This window comes from Electrona antarctica (genome assembly GCF_951216825.1).
Source record: "Electrona antarctica genome assembly, chromosome: 3".
In the NCBI taxonomy this organism is placed as follows: domain Eukaryota; kingdom Metazoa; phylum Chordata; class Actinopteri; order Myctophiformes; family Myctophidae; genus Electrona; species Electrona antarctica.
In genome coordinates, this window is record NC_136808.1 from 27,433,464 (window position 1) to 27,454,750 (window position 21,287).

A 21,287-nucleotide genomic window follows, 5' to 3' on the forward strand; every position below is an offset into this window, starting at 1 on the left:
AGAATATTTTGTTGTCGTTGAATAAGATTTTGTCCAATGCTGTATTGATTTATGTTGGTACCATATGGGGAGAGATAACAGGGAACACGTTGATCAAAATAACTCTTGTAGGAGCCAAAGAGTGCTTAGTTAGTTATTTTCACTTGATTGGTGATGGGTGTGGGCACCGCATTGACGCTCCATTATTGGTGGGAGCGTCTCTGTGGGTGGCCACCGGTATAGATAAATACAGGTATCTGTACCAGCTGGGCTAATGCTGTTTGAACTTGGAGGCAGGGTGAGCTGGGAGCGATACATTTTGTTGACCGCACATGCACTTTATTCGATAGTTTGATTCATTCACGTTTTGTTTTCTCACTGTTTGATTGTTATTTTTAGATTATTTGCACATATTTATTGCATATATTTATTGTATTGTAATATTTGGTGCACTGAACTATATAAACATGGGTCCATTTGGTTTCATTTTACACACGAGTTAAAGATCTTTTAAGGGTCCATTTGTTACCAACTCTCCATATTATGAGGGACCACCTGAACCCCCTCAAGGACCACTGGTGGTCCCCCAGTCCAAAGCCACTGCCCTAATGTGATTCATTATTGTTGGCAGCTGTTTAAGAAGCTTCTTAAACAGCTGCCAACAATAATGGCAGCTGATAAGTACTACCTAGCCCCTTTTGGAACCTCTGTTAAGCTTTTCTGAAGTTTGGACATCGTCCTACTTAACAGTAGGGTCCCTGATCGGTTAGTAAGCACTCAATAGGATGCAAATGTTTTTGCAAAATATTATTTGTTAAAGGGACACTTTACCCTTTTTGTTAAAAAAATATATGTTAATGACCTTTTTAGAATATGTAGAACACTTTCCTGGGGGTCTTTATGTGTGTATGTGGTTTTAGAGATATTTTAGATTTTAGCAGTGAGCCCGGTGTCTCTGATGTCATGGACACTGGGCTCACTTCCTTTCTGGACTACAATTCCCATAATGCTTTGGTGCACTGCTCCTCCTTGTGGATAGGGGGAGAGCTGTCTTACTGAGACAACATGTAGTCCAAGGTTAATTGAATAAGGTTAGGAAGCGAAGACCGTACGGTGGACTCCATGTTGCTCCATGGAAGGAAAGAAACATGCGCAATTGAGACCAGGAAGTTGTACATGCACAACTTCCTGGTCTCAATTGCGCATGTTTCTTTCCTTCCATGGAGCAACATGGAGTCCACCGTATGGTCTTCGCTTCCTAACCTTATTTAATTAACCTTGATGTAGTCCAGGAAGTAAGTGAGCCCAGTGTCCATGACATCAGAGAGACCGGGCTCACTGCTAAAATCTAACCGAGGGTCCCGAAAGGGGCTACCCTGCTCCCAGAGTATCTAATGGGAAATGTGGTTGTTTGTTGCTCTCAGTCATGTTTAAGACTTGATTTAGCATGGATTATCATGCTCATAGTCTCCTGCTGCCTCATGGATGATCAATGTTTGTCCCATAGATACTATAGTGAAAAAGGAACAGCAGCCTCCAAAGTGTCCCCATCATGGCTGCAGTTGCTTCTTCTTCCACCACAACCAAAATGTCCTGGCGATTACGTAAGTTATCATCCATCCATGAACTATTCCAGTATGGGTGTCCACTAGAGACTCAATGACATAAAAATATGTTTATTTTGTTTTGATATTTTTTGCAGAAGAATTTGTGGCTCATTCCAGCATTGTGTCCTGTCTGGTCCTGGGGAAAAGCTCAGGCCGCCTGCTGGCTACTGGTGGAGAGGACGGAAGAGTCAACTTCTTCTCTGTCAGCAAACCCAACTGTGTCATGGTCAGTGTTGTTTTTGTCGACTAAAATTAAGACGAAATGTGTTCGTCGACTAGCTTTTGAAAACGAAATAAACTAAGCCATGATGACTGACTAAAACTAAGACTAAATGTATATGTAATGACTTGAGGAGAGGAAGTTCCTTGTCAGCTAAAATGACAGGGACATTTTTGGGAACAAGGTTAAAATCTGTTGCTGCCATACTGTACACATGCACCCTCTTCAACAACAAGGAACCTATAGTCTGCATTCACAAGGGCCAGGACTATGGAGAATATGGCGTCATAATTTGTGAATCTGGATCCTGAGTGTGCCGGCTCAGGGATGACCACATATTCAGTGGGCCCAGGCAGGCAAATTCCACGTCTTCTGGGACATGTGGGCGGTGTTCCTTAATTTCTTACCCCTGGGCACCACCGTCATAGCACTATCATATGCTCCCAGATCTGGTTGCAGGTGTCTTGAACAATGGTGGCCACTGTGGAAATCCCCAAACGAAAACTGGTGTCGGTCGACACAAACTTGTCCACGATTTCATGTACTGTAACAGTAGGAAATGTCTTATATGCCAAAATCTAAAGTGGCCTTCTAGAACGCCACTATGTGGCCGATTTGAAAACATCTTGGAGAGGAATGTCTCTCTTGGCACGTTGGCTGCGTGTATGAAAAATGTTTGCTTATCAGTCGGGACTCTTGCCGCTTCTCAGACGCACACAAGGCAAAAAACACAATTTCTGGCTTAGCTGCGACATTACACATTTTTATATCCTACCCTGATAAAGGTAACATGCAGTATATGGTACATTGGAGAAGTAAAGTATATTGCGCGGTATATCATGTTTGATTGGCTTGTGACTGCATCATCAATTGCTGCAGGTGTGAATGCTTTGCATGTAGAACATTTTAACCATGGTATCTGTGCCTCATTTCCACATCACACTTGTGTGACAAGGTTTTAAATGGGAAAAGGGACAAGCTGGGAAGATATAAAGAAAATGCTTGACAGTGCTCATATGGCTGAAAGGAGAATTGAAAATGGAATGTTATAAATATGAATGAGAGAATGCTCACAAAATAATTCTGATTTGTTTGCAGTTCAATCACTTCTAATTGTCTTTTCTGGAAATCTTTCTCAGAGTTTGACCGGTCACAGTAACCCAGTAGAGTGCGTGCAGTTCAACGGATCCGAGGAGCAGATCGTCGCAGGGTCACAGTCAGGATCCCTGCGCGTTTGGGACTTGGAAGCCGCTAAAAGTGAGACTTGTGTGTGTGTCCGTCCGTCCGTCCCCAGTAGTACTAGTAGTCCTGGTTGTTGAGATCAACAGTACAAGGAAATAGTACTATGGGGTCCATGTAGATTTGAAAACCAGCAAGGCATAGTGGTGGGACAGAAAATTAGCTGAACATGTTTCACTCTTTGTTCTTATTTTCTTCAGTCTTACGGACTCTGGCGGGACACAAGGCCAACATATCCAGCCTGGATTTCCATCCCTTCGGGGATTACTTGGCGTCAGGGTCCATGGACACAAATATCTGTGTGTGTGTGTGTGTGTGTGTGTGTGTGTGTGTGTGTGTGTGTGTGTGTGTGTGTGTGTGTGTGTGTGTGTGTGTGTGTGTGTGTGTGTGTGTGTGTGTGTGTGTGTGTGTGTGTGTGTGTGTGTGTGTGTGTGTGTGTGTGTGTGTGTGTGTGTGTGTGTGTGTGTGTGTGTGTGTGTGTGTGTGTGTGTGTGTGTGTGTGTGTGTGTGTGTGTGTGTGTGTGTGTGTGTGTGTGTGTGTGTGTGTGTGTGTGTGTGTGTGTGGGTGCCTTTTTAGAAATATTACTGTACTTTCAGAACTTAATTTAGAAACAATCGCTGGGTCTTTGCTGAATGGAGTTGCATAAAATATAACCGCTCGAGGTCAGTTCCAAGTTGCTGCTCATGCCCCTTATGATTTTCCCGCCACAATATGGTGGCCCGCTGCCATGTGTACCGTTTTACACGTCTATGGTCTGAGCCTGAGTGTAGTTCATGGGACAATTGGGAGACCCAACAGGTCAGCTGACCTGTGGGATCTGGAAGTAGAAGGGGTTAAAAGGTCAGCAATGTTGTAGCAACCCATTAAGAACTTTGTAAATCAAGAGAATCCTAACATTGTCATTTTGTTTTTTCAGATGTGGGATTTACGGAGTAAAGGATGTGTGTTTAGGTATAAGGTAAGCTGTGTGTGTGTGTGTGTGCGTGCGCGTGCGCCTTGCGATGTGTAGTGAATTGAAGGAGTTCATGTGCATAGATGACCAAATATAAAATGCTAAGTAACCGAGGACTACCGACAACCTCCAGACATTCAGGTGTCACAAAGTGCCTCCTTAGCCTTGTGATCTGATTAAAAGTGGTACAGCATTTATAGTCATTAGCTAGGCTTCCTGTTATTCACTTTAGCAATTGCCAAAGGCCTACAGCTAGTTTAGTCAGCTGCTGCTGGTGGGTGTGCGTGCATGTCTGGAATTGCTTGTCTGAAGTTTGTCTCCCTGGCTTGCTTGCTCGCTCTCTCGCTGGTTAAATGCATACTGCAAGGTTTGTGTGAGTCAAAGGTTTGGGGTGTATGCTATATAATATACAGTATACACAGTATTCAAGCTTCTTAACACATTTTGTGCCCAAGACGTCTGTGGACGTCTTTGAAAAAAAAAAAATCAAGACAATGATTTTTTTTTTAATACGTAATGCCAAAGCTTGTGTTTTCACCATTGAGAATGCATTTGGCGTTTAAATTAAATAACTCAAACTATAAAACATTTCAAAGTAAAAAGTTCCAGCATGTGTCTCCACAGTCAGCTGAATTATAAAAAATGTGAATGGATTTTCTAGGTGAAAGTGATTTTTGGGCAGTTTTGCATGGGCTCTCAATGTGTTAACCCATTTAGGCCCGACGTTGAAATTAAAATGTCTTGTAAATCATGTTTCTACAGAACCACTGACATATCAGTGGCTTTCAAACTATTTCATGTCAAGGACCCCCAGAATTATCTGTATTTGGCTGCTGACCCCCATCTGAAAATATGTTGTTCCAGGGACCCCCCCAGAAGCAAAGATTTGAGTTAAAAACATTCGCTCTGAAAGAATATATGTTCAAAGATTTGCGCCACATTTTGCGATTAATTTTTTTTTTAGCAGATCTACAAGCTCGTGCCGCGCTACGAGCTTGTAGCTCTGCTATTTTTCAATAGCTAAAGCATAACATAATGCTTAAAACGGGTGCACCTCAATGCTTTTTCGAAAATAAATAAAGGTTTCAATCAATTATGCCCCATCCAGCTTCCCAGTTCCCACCCCTTTGGGTTAAATCACAGGCTTGTGCCACACAGTCATGGAGGATAAAGCCAGAACAACTTGAATGGGTTTATGTGTTTCTATTGTTTTCCGCAGGGTCACACCCAGGTGGTGAGATGCGTGGCGTTCAGCCCAGATGGAAAATGGCTGGCATCTGCCAGTGATGACAGCACCATTAAGGTACCACACCTATACACCAAAGACTATTATTATGACGATGATTTATTATTAATAATAATCATTTATTTCGATTAACATGGCTCACTGACCACCATCCCAAGCTTCGTTTACCTATGGCCCTCGATTACAGAGGCACTACACTGTCTCTCTGCATTTGATGTATGCGTTTACCTTACTGTAAGTCGCTCTGGCTAAAGAGTGCCTGCTAAATGCCTAAAATGTAGCATTTTCTATTCTTTTATTAGCCACAATTAACTTACTGTCTGCAAGTTGCAACCATCTCCATTGACCCTGACAGCCCATTCATGAAACGCAATCCTATCTGATTGTATTAAACAACAAAATTCACCAATATTGCAACTCTACGGACAGCTCGGGTTATCCTTTGTCTGTCAAGACTTTGTCCATCGTTGTCATGTTAATGAGCAACTTTCTGTCAAACTCTGTGCAGTCATATTTTTCAATGTTAATCACTCAACATCAACGTGGATTGATTTGACAACTGCAATATCGGTGAGTTTAAGTTGTTTTAATACAATCAGAAAGGGCTTTTCTGTTTCATGAATAGAAAGTCAATGAAGCTTGTTGGAACTTAGAAGCAGATAGCATCTGCATGTTTCAACCAACATTTTAATTTGCGTTATAACCTTTAGTATCTTAAATGACCAAGTACGGTAAGTACAAAGACATTTATTTGTCAACATTTGTCTTCTATTCTTTTCACAATGTCTCTTAGCTTTGGGACCTAACTGCGGGGAAGGTGATCACAGAGTTCACAGCTCACACTGGACCTGTGAACATTGTTCAGTTCCACCCGACAGAATACCTGCTGGCATCGGGCAGCTCGGACAGGTACAACAGACACCCACATCTGTATTTAGGCCTGACATCGAAATTTAAAAAATGTCTTCAAAATCCTGACAGTTTTCTGAAAAACCTTATGTTTCTCTATCAGTGGTGCTCAATATTTCATGTCAAGGACCCCAAAATATAAATGTAATATGCCTCTGTCCCCCCCCCCCCCATCTGAAAATATGTTGTTCCAGGGACCTCCCCAGAAGCAAAGATTTGAGTTCACTAATTAATAATAATGTAATATATAATGTAGTAATATATATATTCAAAGATTTGAGGCACATTTTCACGATTTTTAAAAAATAGCAGACCTACAAGTTCATAGCGCGGCACCGAGTGCCACGCTATGAGCTTGTAGATCTGCTATTTTTCAATAGCTAAAGTACAACATAATGCTTTAGTTTAAAACACAAATGGGTTCCCGCCCAAAATGGGTTAAGGACATGTATGTAGTTTACCCATGCAGTTTTTTTTAAATAGCTACTGTTGTGTTTGTATATTACAGGACCATCAAGATGTGGGACTTAGAGAAATTCAGCATGATCGGCTCTTCGACGGGGGAGACGGGGCCTGTCAGGTGTGTATGGTGCCAGTCAGTGTGACTTAAGTGTTATCCTGATATACTGTAAATGAAACGGCTTTTTGTGTTCATTTACTTTTTATCTATGCTTTTCTGGGCAAGGGATGTCAATTGTTTGGTTCAACCCACTTTGGTAATGGGGTGATTGTAATGAGGAGTTTGATTGATTGAAATATTTATTAACAGTTGGCAGAATTACAGTACATTTCAAGCACAAACTCAATACAAAGACTGTTAACTGTGAGTGGACAATTAAGCATTGCACTTGTTTACAAGAGGGTCCACCTTGTTCAATTCATCAAAACATTTAGAGACGTACAAATAGACACTTCTATATATATATATATATATATATATATATATATATATATATATATATAGTCAAAGAACAGAACAGGAATTCATCATAAGGGAGGTAAAAAGGGAACATAAACATACAGTGAGGGGAAAAAGGGGTGGGGTGGAGGATTCAGATTTTACGGAGGCCAGCTTCGAATTGCAGCCGTCCGTAGGTGCCCTTTGAGAGCGGTTTTGAAGGAGTCAAGGGATTCGCATGTCTTAATGACTGTTGGTAGGGCGTTCCACATTTTGGTGGAATAGGAGCGAAAATAATTTAGTCCCTTGTTTGTGCCGAATCTGGGTTGTAAAAGTACAGCCTCTAGCTACTCTTGCAGCTTTTGAGTTTATGATGACATGCCCAAAATAGGGAAGGCAGATTGAAAGTTGTTTATGAATTGGTTCAGCTGGCGGTACTGGAAGTACATGGAATAATTACATGAAAGGAAGCAAAGGAAAAACGTATTTTTGTTGTTGTGCAATGTTAATATTAACCCATTTTGACCTGAGATCAGATTCTAAAAATGTCTTCTACATCCTGACAGTTTTCTGAAAAAGCTATGTTTCTATGTCGGTTGTTCGATTTTTCAAAAATAGCTAAAGCATAACATAATGCTAACACCAAAAGGGGTTCCCGCCCAAAATGGATAATATTAAGCACTTTCTAGTGAAAAACTGACAGGCTAAATGGGAAGCAATGGAGCAATCGGTAAGAGATAATTGTGGTGTATTGTTATAATACTTTGGAGAGATGTATATCTTGTCCAGCTTTAGTCACATGTGTCGTGGTGTTTTTCCTTTCCATTTAAACACATGTTCTTTTTGGACCATCACATTCATAGGGGCGGCGGTGGCTCAGGGGTGGCTGGTAACCGCAAGGTTGCCTGTTCCAACCCAGGCTCCCCCAGAGTTGGTGTCGAAGTGTCCTTGAGCAAGACTCTGAACCCCTAATTGCTCCTGATGTGTCAGGTTGGTGCCTTGCATGGTTTCCGCCGCCATCTGTGTATGAATGTGTGTGTGTGAGACTGGGCGAATGTAATGCACAATCTATGTAAAGCGCCTTGGATAAATGCACCTTTTACCATTTTCTTCATCTACTAATGTCTCCGTGCTTGCAGATGTGTTCTGTTCAACCCAGACGGCTGCTGCCTGTACAGTGGGAGTGTGGACTCGCTGCATGTGTACGGTTGGGAGCCAGACTGCTGCTTTGATGCGGTGCCAGTGGGCTGGGGCAAGGTGGCCGACTTGTCCATCTGCAACAACCAGCTGGTATGTAGTTGTAGGCTCATCCCCAGTCCTAAAAACACTACTGTTAACCCTTTTTGACCTGTAGCTGGGTCTGAATTCGTTAAAATCGTGCACTTGGTGACAAGTTTTTGATTTTTGCTATGGTGGTAGGTATGGTTATAAGGTTTTCAAAAACCATCGCAAACAAGTTGGGAGCGCCCCCTAGTGGTCCGTTTGCAATGAATCTAATATTAAATGGGTCAGTATATGGTTATAAATCAAAATTGATAAAAGAGATTTTCCAATGGATTCTATTAGTGTTGGGTGTGCTAAATAACATACAAAAAAATTAGGAAAAAATAACTTCTGGAAAGGCATCATTTTCAAGATGGCGTCCACGATGGCTGCCGGGAGATTAAAATTCCTATAAACTGGGATTTAATACATAACAAATCATAACAATTATGCACTTGGTGACAAGTTCTTGATTTTTGGTATGGTGTTAGGGATGGGCATAAGGTTTTCAAAAACCATTGCAAACGAGTTGGGCTCGCCCCCTAGTGGTCCGTTTGCAATGAATCTAATATTAAATGGGCCAGTATATGGTTAAAAATCACACCCGTGTGAACTGAGTGGTGTAAGGTTTTATATAGCATTAGGTATTATATAAGGTAAGGTATTATATAGCCTGATCAGCTCTGATCTGACGTAATGAAATCACACCCGGATGTGATTTCACAACTGGCTTTTTTTGTGCAGAAAAAATGAGCATGGTTGCTACGGTCATCCAGTTCACCCGGGTGTGATTTAATTACGTCAGAAATTATTTTGAACATAGCAACCATGCTCATTTTTTTCTGCACACAAAAGCCAGTTGTAGGAGTGGTTTACACCACTCAAAAACCATAATAATGGATAAAAGAAAAAAATCAATGGATTATATTAGTATTGGGTGTGCTAAATAACATACTAAAAATGTAGGAAAAAATAACTTCTGGAAAGGCATCATTTTCAAGATTGCGTCCACAATAGCTGCAAAATGCCTATAAAGCTTGGATTTAATATGTAAAAAATAATAATTGATAAAATAGATTTTCCAATGGATTCTATTAGTATTGGGTATGCTAAATAACATATAAACATTTTGGGTGAAAATAACTTCTGGAAAGGCATCATTTTCAAGATGGCTTCCACGGTGGCCTCGGTAAGCTTAAAATGCCTATACACTGGGATTTAATACATATAAAATCATAACAATTATGCACTTGGTGACAAGTTTTAGATTTTTGGCATGGTGTTAGGTATGGGCATGAGGTTTTCAAAAACCATCGCAAACGAGTTGGGCTCACCCCCTAGTGGTCTGTTGAATGAATTCAATGTTAAATAGGCCAGCATTGGATTAATTGCAAACAGACCACTAGGGGGCGAGCCCAACTTGTTTGCAATGGTTTTTTAAAACATTATGCCCATACCTAACATCATGCCAAATATCTAAAACTTGTCACCAAGTGCATAATTGTTATGATTTTTTATGTATTAAATCCCAGTTAATAGGCATTTTAAGCTTACTGAGGCCACCGTGGACGCCATCTTGAAAATGATGCCTTTCCAGAAGTTATTTTCACCCAAAATTTTAATGTTATTTAGCATACCCAATACTAATAGAATCCATTGGAAAATATATTTTATCAATTATTTTAGTTTTTAACCATATACTGTCCCATTTGATATTAGATTCATTGCAAACAGACCACTAGGGGGCGAGCCCGACTTGTTTGCGATGGTTTTTGAAAACCTTATACCCATACCTAACATCATGCCAAAAATCAAAAACTTGTCACCAAGAGTATAATTGTTATGATTTTGTATGTATTAAATCCCAGTTTATAGGCATTTTAAGCTCCTGGCAGCCACCGTGGACGCCATCTTGAAAATGATGCCTTTCCAGAAGTTATTTTTTCCTAATTCTTTAGTATGTTATTTAGCACACCCAATACTAATAGAATCCATTGGAAAATCTCAATTATTATGGTTTTTAACCATATACTGGCCCATTTGATATTAGATTCATTGCAAACAGACCACTAGGGGCGCTCCCAACTCGTTTGCGATGGTTTTTGAAAACCTTATAACCATACCTACCATCATACCAAAAATCAAAAACTTGTCACCAAGTGCACGATCTTGTTGATTTTGGACGAATTCAGACCCAGCTACTGGGAACGATTCCATAAATGTCTTCTAAATCCTGACAGTTTTCTGAAAAAGCTATCTTTCTATGTCAGTCGTTCTTCGATTTTTCAAAAATAGCAGACCTACAAGCTCGTAGCGCGCCACTCGGTGGCGCGCTATGAGCTTGTAGATCTGCTATTTTCCAATAGCTAAAGCATAACATAATGCTAACACCAAAAGGGGTTCCCGCCCAAAATGGGTTAGTACAGTACTTAAGTAAAAGTACTTTGTTACTTTACACCACTGTATTATTATTCTCAGATCGGCGTGTCTCACCAGCTGACCAGCGTGTCCTCCTATGTGGTCGACCTGACCAGAGTAAAGAAGTCTGGATGCTCTGAGACCAAAGGCCATGTCCAGGACAACCAGCCGATCACAGAGCCCTCCCCCAAGGGCTCCACGCTGAGACGCAGCTACGAGAGGCCCACCACCACATGCAGCAGTCAGAGGTCATAAAGTAGAAAGCCTTACGTAAACTGTGTTCTTAACACCCTGAGCCGCGGCATAAACGGAGGTCTCCGTCCTATAAAATGGTAACGCCCGGCGCTCAGGACGGAGATTAATAAAAAGGACGGAACTTTATTGATATCATAACGGAGCGCATCACTCCACAGGCGGGGAGCGCCGGTTGGGCAACATTCGACGTCATTTCTGGTTGGGACGTCATCCAAAATATCGTGAAAATATTTATTTCAGAAAACTGGAGGATTTAGAATTATTTTAATTTTTTTGAGGTCAGGCCTAAATGGGTTAATGTTTGTGTTGCGGACATTTTGTGGGGACAAAAGCTGTATATAGGAAACTAAACGTTCCAAAAAGACGCCATCAGTGTTTTTTTCCATAAATATGGTGACCTAAAAGTCAAATTGTGCAGCTGGAAATACTAAGCGAGTTACTGGCAACCTCTGTGCCATCAGCAGGGTGAAAGAGGCGCGCCAGGAGCGATGGAGCCCAGAAGGCGAGCACCGCAGCCCCAGCAGCGAGGACGAGAAGGAGGAGAAGGAGTCCACTGCTGAGATTCAGAATGCAGAGGACTACAAGGAAATCTTCCAGCCCAAGGCAGCCATCTGTATGTCTGCTCAAATGTGTAAACCAAAAAATATTTTGTTAAATTTTGCTCCGAGGCCTATTTGAGGGCGGTAATCTGCAGCAATTCGGTATTGTAGTCCGATGTCATTTTGTAGTCCTACGCTACGTGGCACCAGCTCCCGTCCGCTTCTCATTGTAAATGGCAATATCTAAACGTGTGAATCTTTTTACAATAACGTTATTTTTCAGAAAGGAAGCCATTGAGGGTTAAAATGGGTCTTAATGCTTCCAACTAGAGTAGAATTATTAATTAATTAATTAATTATTGTTTTGTAGGACCCGGAAACAAACCGTAGGACCCGGAAGTATCTCTGGAGGGGGGGCGCTTATATCACTGCTAAAATACTGAATTGGCTGATAACAATCCGGAACAAATGTTTTCTCAGAGTTTCATGCCGACGTTAACGGAATCTCCCATTCGCTCCAAGATTCCGAAGTATTGTGAGCCAAAATGGTCGGTGTGTATGTGGTATTTCGGATGTGTCAGCAATTACATTAAATCCCTGAAAAAGGCCCGAGGGTTTAACAGTCAGTGCTTATGGGTCAACTTGACACTCTTGGAGTTTATTGAACACTCCAGCATGTGGTACTATTGTGTTGACTTTGTTCCTGAATCCCTCTCCTCTTCCCGTCAGCTCGCACCCCTCCCAAGTTCAGCGAGCCTTTCCCTGCTCCGCTCGAGGAAGGTGAGTGAACCAAAGCTCTACACTGTGTGCTCCGTAGGAGACGAGCTCCTTCATTTAGGTCCTGCAACTATCGATTCACTTTGAATAATCCAGAAGTGCATTTTTTTTAGAAGTTTAAATTTGTATTTTTCTCTCTATACAGATAGGTTTGTGGTGAGAGCCAGCCAAGTGTCAGATGTTATGACACCAATGCCCGACAAACAGCAGGTGGGTGTATTGGTACACATTCTTATTTACAGTATAATTTTGTGCCCAAGACGTCTGTGGACGTCTTTGGTATTACCGCACAGGCAGAGCCCAAGACGTCTGTGGACGTCTTTGTAAAAAAAATAATAATAATAATAATTTTATTTTTAATCCAAAAAATCAAAACAATGATTTTTTTTTAATACGTTTTGCCAAAGTTTATGTTTTCGCCATTGAGAATGCATTTGGCGTTTAAATAAAATAATTCAGAAACTATAAAACATTTCAAAGTAAAAAGTTCCAGCATGCGTCTCCACAGTCAGCTGAATTATAAAAAATGTTAATGGATTTCTAGGTGAAAGTGATTTTTGGGCAGTTTTGCGTGGGCTCTCAAAGTGTTTTAAGACATTCTATGTCTAAAGCCTGCTGCTCAATGCATCTCTCCACAGCCTGGCCATCTGAGGGACATCCCAATGGCGTCCACTGCTGAGATTCAGAATGCAGAGGACTACAAGGAAATCTTCCAGCCCAAGGCAGCCATCTGTATGTCTGCTCAAATGTGTAAACCAAAAAATATTTTGTTACATTTTGCTCCGAGGCCTATTTGAGGGCGGTAATCTGCAGCAATTCGGTATTGTAGTCCGATGTCATTTTGTAGTCCTACGCTACGTGGCACCAGCTCCCGTCCGCTTCTCATTGTAAATGGCAATATCTAAACGTGTGAATCTTTTTACAATAACGTTATTTTTCAGAAAGGAAGCCATTGAGGGTTAAAATGGGTCTTAATGCTTCCAACTAGAGTAGAATTATTAATTAATTAATTAATTATTGTTTTGTAGGACCCGGAAACAAACCGTAGGACCCGGAAGTATCTCTGGAGGGGGGGCGCTTATATCACTGCTAAAATACTGAATTGGCTGATAACAATCCGGAACAAATGTTTTCTCAGAGTTTCATGCCGACGTTAACGGAATCTCCCATTCGCTCCAAGATTCCGAAGTATTGTGAGCCAAAATGGTCGGTGTGTATGTGGTATTTCGGATGTGTCAGCAATTACATTAAATCCCTGAAAAAGGCCCGAGGGTTTAACAGTCAGTGCTTATGGGTCAACTTGACACTCTTGGAGTTTATTGAACACTCCAGCATGTGGTACTATTGTGTTGACTTTGTTCCTGAATCCCTCTCCTCTTCCCGTCAGCTCGCACCCCTCACAAGTTCAGCGAGCCTTTCCCTGCTCCGCTCGAGGAAGGTGAGTGAACCAAAGCTCTACACTGTGTGCTCCGTAGGAGACGAGCTCCTTCATTTAGGTCCTGCAACTATCGATTCACTTTGAATAATCCAGAAGTGCATTTTTTTTAGAAGTTTAAATTTGTATTTTTCTCTCTATACAGATAGGTTTGTGGTGAGAGCCAGCCAAGTGTCAGATGTTATGACACCAATGCCCGACAAACAGCAGGTGGGTGTATTGGTACACATTCTTATTTACAGTATAATTTTGTGCCCAAGACGTCTGTGGACGTCTTTGGTATTACCGCACAGGCAGAGCCCAAGACGTCTGTGGACGTCTTTGTAAAAAAAAAAATAATAATAATAATTTTATTTTTAATCCAAAAAATCAAAACAATGATTTTTTTTTTTAATACGTTTTGCCAAAGTTTATGTTTTCGCCATTGAGAATGCATTTGGCGTTTAAATAAAATAATTCAGAAACTATAAAACATTTCAAAGTAAAAAGTTCCAGCATGCGTCTCCACAGTCAGCTGAATTATAAAAAATGTTAATGGATTTCTAGGTGAAAGTGATTTTTGGGCAGTTTTGCGTGGGCTCTCAAAGTGTTTTAAGACATTCTATGTCTAAAGCCTGCTGCTCAATGCATCTCTCCACAGCCTGGCCATCTGAGGGACATCCCAATGGCGTCCACTGCTGAGATTCAGAATGCAGAGGACTACAAGGAAATCTTCCAGCCCAAGGCAGCCATCTGTATGTCTGCTCAAATGTGTAAACCAAAAAATATTTTGTTAAATTTTGCTCCGAGGCCTATTTGAGGGCGGTAATCTGCAGCAATTCGGTATTGTAGTCCGATGTCATTTTGTAGTCCTACGCTACGTGGCACCAGCTCCCGTCCGCTTCTCATTGTAAATGGCAATATCTAAACGTGTGAATCTTTTTACAATAACGTTATTTTTCAGAAAGGAAGCCATTGAGGGTTAAAATGGGTCTTAATGCTTCCAACTAGAGTAGAATTATTAATTAATTAATTAATTATTGTTTTGTAGGACCCGGAAACAAACCGTAGGACCCGGAAGTATCTCTGGAGGGGGGGCGCTTATATCACTGCTAAAATACTGAATTGGCTGATAACAATCCGGAACAAATGTTTTCTCAGAGTTTCATGCCGACGTTAACGGAATCTCCCATTCGCTCCAAGATTCCGAAGTATTGTGAGCCAAAATGGTCGGTGTGTATGTGGTATTTCGGATGTGTCAGCAATTACATTAAATCCCTGAAAAAGGCCCGAGGGTTTAACAGTCAGTGCTTATGGGTCAACTTGACACTCTTGGAGTTTATTGAACACTCCAGCATGTGGTACTATTGTGTTGACTTTGTTCCTGAATCCCTCTCCTCTTCCCGTCAGCTCGCACCCCTCACAAGTTCAGCGAGCCTTTCCCTGCTCCGCTCGAGGAAGGTGAGTGAACCAAAGCTCTACACTGTGTGCTCCGTAGGAGACGAGCTCCTTCATTTAGGTCCTGCAACTATCGATTCACTTTGAATAATCCAGAAGTGCATTTTTTTTAGAAGTTTAAATTTGTATTTTTCTCTCTATACAGATAGGTTTGTGGTGAGAGCCAGCCAAGTGTCAGATGTTATGACACCAATGCCCGACAAACAGCAGGTGGGTGTATTGGTACACATTCTTATTTACAGTATAATTTTGTGCCCAAGACGTCTGTGGACGTCTTTGGTATTACCGCACAGGCAGAGCCCAAGACGTCTGTGGACGTCTTTGTAAAAAAAAAAATAATAATAATAATTTTATTTTTAATCCAAAAAATCAAAACAATGATTTTTTTTTAATACGTTTTGCCAAAGTTTATGTTTTCGCCATTGAGAATGCATTTGGCGTTTAAATAAAATAATTCAGAAACTATAAAACATTTCAAAGTAAAAAGTTCCAGCATGCGTCTCCACAGTCAGCTGAATTATAAAAAATGTTAATGGATTTCTAGGTGAAAGTGATTTTTGGGCAGTTTTGCGTGGGCTCTCAAAGTGTTTTAAGACATTCTATGTCTAAAGCCTGCTGCTCAATGCATCTCTCCACAGCCTGGCCATCTGAGGGACATCCCAATGGCGTCCACTGCTGAGATTCAGAATGCAGAGGACTACAAGGAAATCTTCCAGCCCAAGGCAGCCATCTGTATGTCTGCTCAAATGTGTAAACCAAAAAATATTTTGTTAAATTTTGCTCCGAGGCCTATTTGAGGGCGGTAATCTGCAGCAATTCGGTATTGTAGTCCGATGTCATTTTGTAGTCCTACGCTACGTGGCACCAGCTCCCGTCCGCTTCTCATTGTAAATGGCAATATCTAAACGTGTGAATCTTTTTACAATAACGTTATTTTTCAGAAAGGAAGCCATTGAGGGTTAAAATGGGTCTTAATGCTTCCAACTAGAGTAGAATTATTAATTAATTAATTAATTATTGTTTTGTAGGACCCGGAAACAAACCGTAGGACCCGGAAGTATCTCTGGAGGGGGGGCGCTTATATCACTGCTAAAATACTGAATTGGCTGATAACAATCCGGAACAAATGTTTTCTCAGAGTTTCATGCCGACGTTAACGGAATCTCCCATTCGCTCCAAGATTCCGAAGTATTGTGAGCCAAAATGGTCGGTGTGTATGTGGTATTTCGGATGTGTCAGCAATTACATTAAATCCCTGAAAAAGGCCCGAGGGTTTAACAGTCAGTGCTTATGGGTCAACTTGACACTCTTGGAGTTTATTGAACACTCCAGCATGTGGTACTATTGTGTTGACTTTGTTCCTGAATCCCTCTCCTCTTCCCGTCAGCTCGCACCCCTCACAAGTTCAGCGAGCCTTTCCCTGCTCCGCTCGAGGAAGGTGAGTGAACCAAAGCTCTACACTGTGTGCTCCGTAGGAGACGAGCTCCTTCATTTAGGTCCTGCAACTATCGATTCACTTTGAATAATCCAGAAGTGCATTTTTTTTAGAAGTTTAAATTTGTATTTTTCTCTCTATACAGATAGGTTTGTGGTGAGAGCCAGCCAAGTGTCAGATGTTATGACACCAATGCCCGACAAACAGCAGGTGGGTGTATTGGTACACATTCTTATTTACAGTATAATTTTGTGCCCAAGACGTCTGTGGACGTCTTTGGTATTACCGCACAGGCAGAGCCCAAGACGTCTGTGGACGTCTTTGTAAAAAAAAAAATAATAATAATAATTTTATTTTTAATCCAAAAAATCAAAACAATGATTTTTTTTTAATACGTTTTGCCAAAGTTTATGTTTTCGCCATTGAGAATGCATTTGGCGTTTAAATAAAATAATTCAGAAACTATAAAACATTTCAAAGTAAAAAGTTCCAGCATGCGTCTCCACAGTCAGCTGAATTATAAAAAATGTTAATGGATTTCTAGGTGAAAGTGATTTTTGGGCAGTTTTGCGTGGGCTCTCAAAGTGTTTTAAGACATTCTATGTCTAAAGCCTGCTGCTCAATGCATCTCTCCACAGCCTGGCCATCTGAGGGACATCCCAATGGCGTCCACTGCTGAGATTCAGAATGCAGAGGACTACAAGGAAATCTTCCAGCCCAAGGCAGCCATCTGTATGTCTGCTCAAATGTGTAAACCAAAAAATATTTTGTTAAATTTTGCTCCGAGGCCTATTTGAGGGCGGTAATCTGCAGCAATTCGGTATTGTAGTCCGATGTCATTTTGTAGTCCTACGCTACGTGGCACCAGCTCCCGTCCGCTTCTCATTGTAAATGGCAATATCTAAACGTGTGAATCTTTTTACAATAACGTTATTTTTCAGAAAGGAAGCCATTGAGGGTTAAAATGGGTCTTAATGCTTCCAACTAGAGTAGAATTATTAATTAATTAATTAATTATTGTTTTGTAGGACCCGGAAACAAACCGTAGGACCCGGAAGTATCTCTGGAGGGGGGGCGCTTATATCACTGCTAAAATACTGAATTGGCTGATAACAATCCGGAACAAATGTTTTCTCAGAGTTTCATGCCGACGTTAACGGAATCTCCCATTCGCTCCAAGATTCCGAAGTATTGTGAGCCAAAATGGTCGGTGTGTATGTGGTATTTCGGATGTGTCAGCAATTACATTAAATCCCTGAAAAAGGCCCGAGGGTTTAACAGTCAGTGCTTATGGGTCAACTTGACACTCTTGGAGTTTATTGAACACTCCAGCATGTGGTACTATTGTGTTGACTTTGTTCCTGAATCCCTCTCCTCTTCCCGTCAGCTCGCACCCCTCACAAGTTCAGCGAGCCTTTCCCTGCTCCGCTCGAGGAAGGTGAGTGAACCAAAGCTCTACACTGTGTGCTCCGTAGGAGACGAGCTCCTTCATTTAGGTCCTGCAACTATCGATTCACTTTGAATAATCCAGAAGTGCATTTTTTTTAGAAGTTTAAATTTGTATTTTTCTCTCTATACAGATAGGTTTGTGGTGAGAGCCAGCCAAGTGTCAGATGTTATGACACCAATGCCCGACAAACAGCAGGTGGGTGTATTGGTACACATTCTTATTTACAGTATAATTTTGTGCCCAAGACGTCTGTGGACGTCTTTGGTATTACCGCACAGGCAGAGCCCAAGACGTCTGTGGACGTCTTTGTAAAAAAAAAAAAAATAATAATAATTTTATTTTTAATCCAAAAAATCAAAACAATGATTTTTTTTTTTAATACGTTTTGCCAAAGTTTATGTTTTCGCCATTGAGAATGCATTTGGCGTTTAAATAAAATAATTCAGAAACTATAAAACATTTCAAAGTAAAAAGTTCCAGCATGCGTCTCCACAGTCAGCTGAATTATAAAAAATGTTAATGGATTTCTAGGTGAAAGTGATTTTTGGGCAGTTTTGCGTGGGCTCTCAAAGTGTTTTAAGACATTCTATGTCTAAAGCCTGCTGCTCAATGCATCTCTCCACAGCCTGGCCATCTGAGGGACATCCCAATGGCGTCCACTGCTGAGATTCAGAATGCAGAGGACTACAAGGAAATCTTCCAGCCCAAGGCAGCCATCTGTATGTCTGCTCAAATGTGTAAACCAAAAAATATTTTGTTAAATTTTGCTCCGAGGCCTATTTGAGGGCGGTAATCTGCAGCAATTCGGTATTGTAGTCCGATGTCATTTTGTAGTCCTACGCTACGTGGCACCAGCTCCCGTCCGCTTCTCATTGTAAATGGCAATATCTAAACGTGTGAATCTTTTTACAATAACGTTATTTTTCAGAAAGGAAGCCATTGAGGGTTAAAATGGGTCTTAATGCTTCCAACTAGAGTAGAATTATTAATTAATTAATTAATTATTGTTTTGTAGGACCCGGAAACAAACCGTAGGACCCGGAAGTATCTCTGGAGGGGGGGCGCTTATATCACTGCTAAAATACTGAATTGGCTGATAACAATCCGGAACAAATGTTTTCTCAGAGTTTCATGCCGACGTTAACGGAATCTCCCATTCGCTCCAAGATTCCGAAGTATTGTGAGCCAAAATGGTCGGTGTGTATGTGGTATTTCGGATGTGTCAGCAATTACATTAAATCCCTGAAAAAGGCCCGAGGGTTTAACAGTCAGTGCTTATGGGTCAACTTGACACTCTTGGAGTTTATTGAACACTCCAGCATGTGGTACTATTGTGTTGACTTTGTTCCTGAATCCCTCTCCTCTTCCCGTCAGCTCGCACCCCTCACAAGTTCAGCGAGCCTTTCCCTGCTCCGCTCGAGGAAGGTGAGTGAACCAAAGCTCTACACTGTGTGCTCCGTAGGAGACGAGCTCCTTCATTTAGGTCCTGCAACTATCGATTCACTTTGAATAATCCAGAAGTGCATTTTTTTTAGAAGTTTAAATTTGTATTTTTCTCTCTATACAGATAGGTTTGTGGTGAGAGCCAGCCAAGTGTCAGATGTTATGACACCAATGCCCGACAAACAGCAGGTGGGTGTATTGGTACACATTCTTATTTACAGTATAATTTTGTGCCCAAGACGTCTGTGGACGTCTTTGGTATTACCGCACAGGCAGAGCCCAAGACGTCTGTGGACGTCTTTGTAAAAAAAAAAATAATAATAATAATTTTATTTTTAATCCAAAAAATCAAAACAATGATTTTTTTTTAATACGTTTTGCCAAAGTTTATGTTTTCGCCATTGAGAATGCATTTGGCGTTTAAATAAAATAATTCAGAAACTATAAAACATTTCAAAGTAAAAAGTTCCAGCATGCGTCTCCACAGTCAGCTGAATTATAAAAAATGTTAATGGATTTCTAGGTGAAAGTGATTTTTGGGCAGTTTTGCGTGGGCTCTCAAAGTGTTTTAAGACATTCTATGTCTAAAGCCTGCTGCTCAATGCATCTCTCCACAGCCTGGCCATCTGAGGGACATCCCAATGGCGTCCACTGCTGAGATTCAGAATGCAGAGGACTACAAGGAAATCTTCCAGCCCAAGGCAGCCATCTGTATGTCTGCTCAAATGTGTAAACCAAAAAATATTTTGTTAAATTTTGCTCCGAGGCCTATTTGAGGGCGGTAATCTGCAGCAATTCGGTATTGTAGTCCGATGTCATTTTGTAGTCCTACGCTACGTGGCACCAGCTCCCGTCCGCTTCTCATTGTAAATGGCAATATCTAAACGTGTGAATCTTTTTACAATAACGTTATTTTTCAGAAAGGAAGCCATTGAGGGATAAAATGGGTCTTAATGCTTCCAACTAGAGTAGAATTATTAATTAATTAATTAATTATTGTTTTGTAGGACCCGGAAACAAACCGTAGGACCCGGAAGTATCTCTGGAGGGGGGGCGCTTATATCACTGCTAAAATACTGAATTGGCTGATAACAATCCGGAACAAATGTTTTCTCAGAGTTTCATGCCGACGTTAACGGAATCTCCCATTCGCTCCAAGATTCCGAAGTATTGTGAGCCAAAATGGTCGGTGTGTATGTGGTATTTCGGATGCGTCAGCAATTACATTAAATCCCTGAAAAAGGCCCGAGGGTTTAACAGTCAGTGCTTATGGGTCAACTTGACACTCTTGGAGTTTATTGAACACTCCAGCATGTGGTACTATTGTGTTGACTTTGTTCCTGAATCCCTCTCCTCTTCCCGTCAGCTCGCACCCCTCACAAGTTCAGCGAGCCTTTCCCTGCTCCGCTCGAGGAAGGTGAGTGAACCAAAGCTCTACACTGTGTGCTCCGTAGGAGACGAGCTCCTTCATTTAGGTCCTGCAACTATCGATTCACTTTGAATAATCCAGAAGTGCATTTTTTTTAGAAGTTTAAATTTGTATTTTTCTCTCTATACAGATAGGTTTGTGGTGAGAGCCAGCCAAGTGTCAGATGTTATGACACCAATGCCCGACAAACAGCAGGTGGGTGTATTGGTACACATTCTTATTTACAGTATAATTTTGTGCCCAAGACGTCTGTGGACGTCTTTGGTATTACCGCACAGGCAGAGCCCAAGACGTCTGTGGACGTCTTTGTAAAAAAAAAAATAATAATAATAATTTTATTTTTAATCCAAAAAAT

General features: G+C 41.1%; 1 protein-coding gene across 16 annotated transcripts in view; it reads left to right on the top strand.

Moving 5' to 3' along the window:
• The first annotated feature begins 259 nt into the window (after positions 1 to 259).
• LOC306920780 (uncharacterized protein) overlaps positions 260 to 21,287 on the top strand; it is a 28,738-nt gene continuing 7,710 nt past the window's right edge. For 5 of the 16 annotated variants that reach the window (XM_079497657.1, XM_079497667.1, XM_079497660.1 and 2 more), the window contains exons 1-32: positions 260 to 277; positions 1,487 to 1,583; positions 1,682 to 1,812; positions 2,946 to 3,063; positions 3,246 to 3,346; positions 3,963 to 4,004; positions 5,218 to 5,301; positions 6,038 to 6,153; positions 6,662 to 6,733; positions 8,191 to 8,341; positions 10,793 to 10,980; positions 11,449 to 11,618; positions 12,256 to 12,306; positions 12,449 to 12,513; positions 12,942 to 13,053; positions 13,691 to 13,741; positions 13,884 to 13,948; positions 14,379 to 14,490; positions 15,128 to 15,178; positions 15,321 to 15,385; positions 15,814 to 15,925; positions 16,563 to 16,613; positions 16,756 to 16,820; positions 17,249 to 17,360; positions 17,998 to 18,048; positions 18,191 to 18,255; positions 18,686 to 18,797; positions 19,435 to 19,485; positions 19,628 to 19,692; positions 20,121 to 20,232; positions 20,870 to 20,920; positions 21,063 to 21,127. In XM_079497657.1, the coding sequence (XP_079353783.1) occupies positions 1,532 to 1,583; positions 1,682 to 1,812; positions 2,946 to 3,063; positions 3,246 to 3,346; positions 3,963 to 4,004; positions 5,218 to 5,301; positions 6,038 to 6,153; positions 6,662 to 6,733; positions 8,191 to 8,341; positions 10,793 to 10,980; positions 11,449 to 11,618; positions 12,256 to 12,306; positions 12,449 to 12,513; positions 12,942 to 13,053; positions 13,691 to 13,741; positions 13,884 to 13,948; positions 14,379 to 14,490; positions 15,128 to 15,178; positions 15,321 to 15,385; positions 15,814 to 15,925; positions 16,563 to 16,613; positions 16,756 to 16,820; positions 17,249 to 17,360; positions 17,998 to 18,048; positions 18,191 to 18,255; positions 18,686 to 18,797; positions 19,435 to 19,485; positions 19,628 to 19,692; positions 20,121 to 20,232; positions 20,870 to 20,920; positions 21,063 to 21,127 (2,709 nt within the window). In that variant the 5' untranslated portion in view covers positions 260 to 277; positions 1,487 to 1,531. Of the gene's footprint in view, positions 278 to 1,486; positions 1,584 to 1,681; positions 1,813 to 2,945; positions 3,064 to 3,245; positions 3,347 to 3,962; positions 4,005 to 5,217; positions 5,302 to 6,037; positions 6,154 to 6,661; positions 6,734 to 8,190; positions 8,342 to 10,792; positions 10,981 to 11,448; positions 11,619 to 12,255; positions 12,307 to 12,448; positions 12,514 to 12,941; positions 13,054 to 13,690; positions 13,742 to 13,883; positions 13,949 to 14,378; positions 14,491 to 15,127; positions 15,179 to 15,320; positions 15,386 to 15,813; positions 15,926 to 16,562; positions 16,614 to 16,755; positions 16,821 to 17,248; positions 17,361 to 17,997; positions 18,049 to 18,190; positions 18,256 to 18,685; positions 18,798 to 19,434; positions 19,486 to 19,627; positions 19,693 to 20,120; positions 20,233 to 20,869; positions 20,921 to 21,062; positions 21,128 to 21,287 lie in introns of those variants that run through there. The other 11 variants (XM_079497672.1, XM_079497671.1, XM_079497670.1 and 8 more) reach the window with 11 other exon arrangements.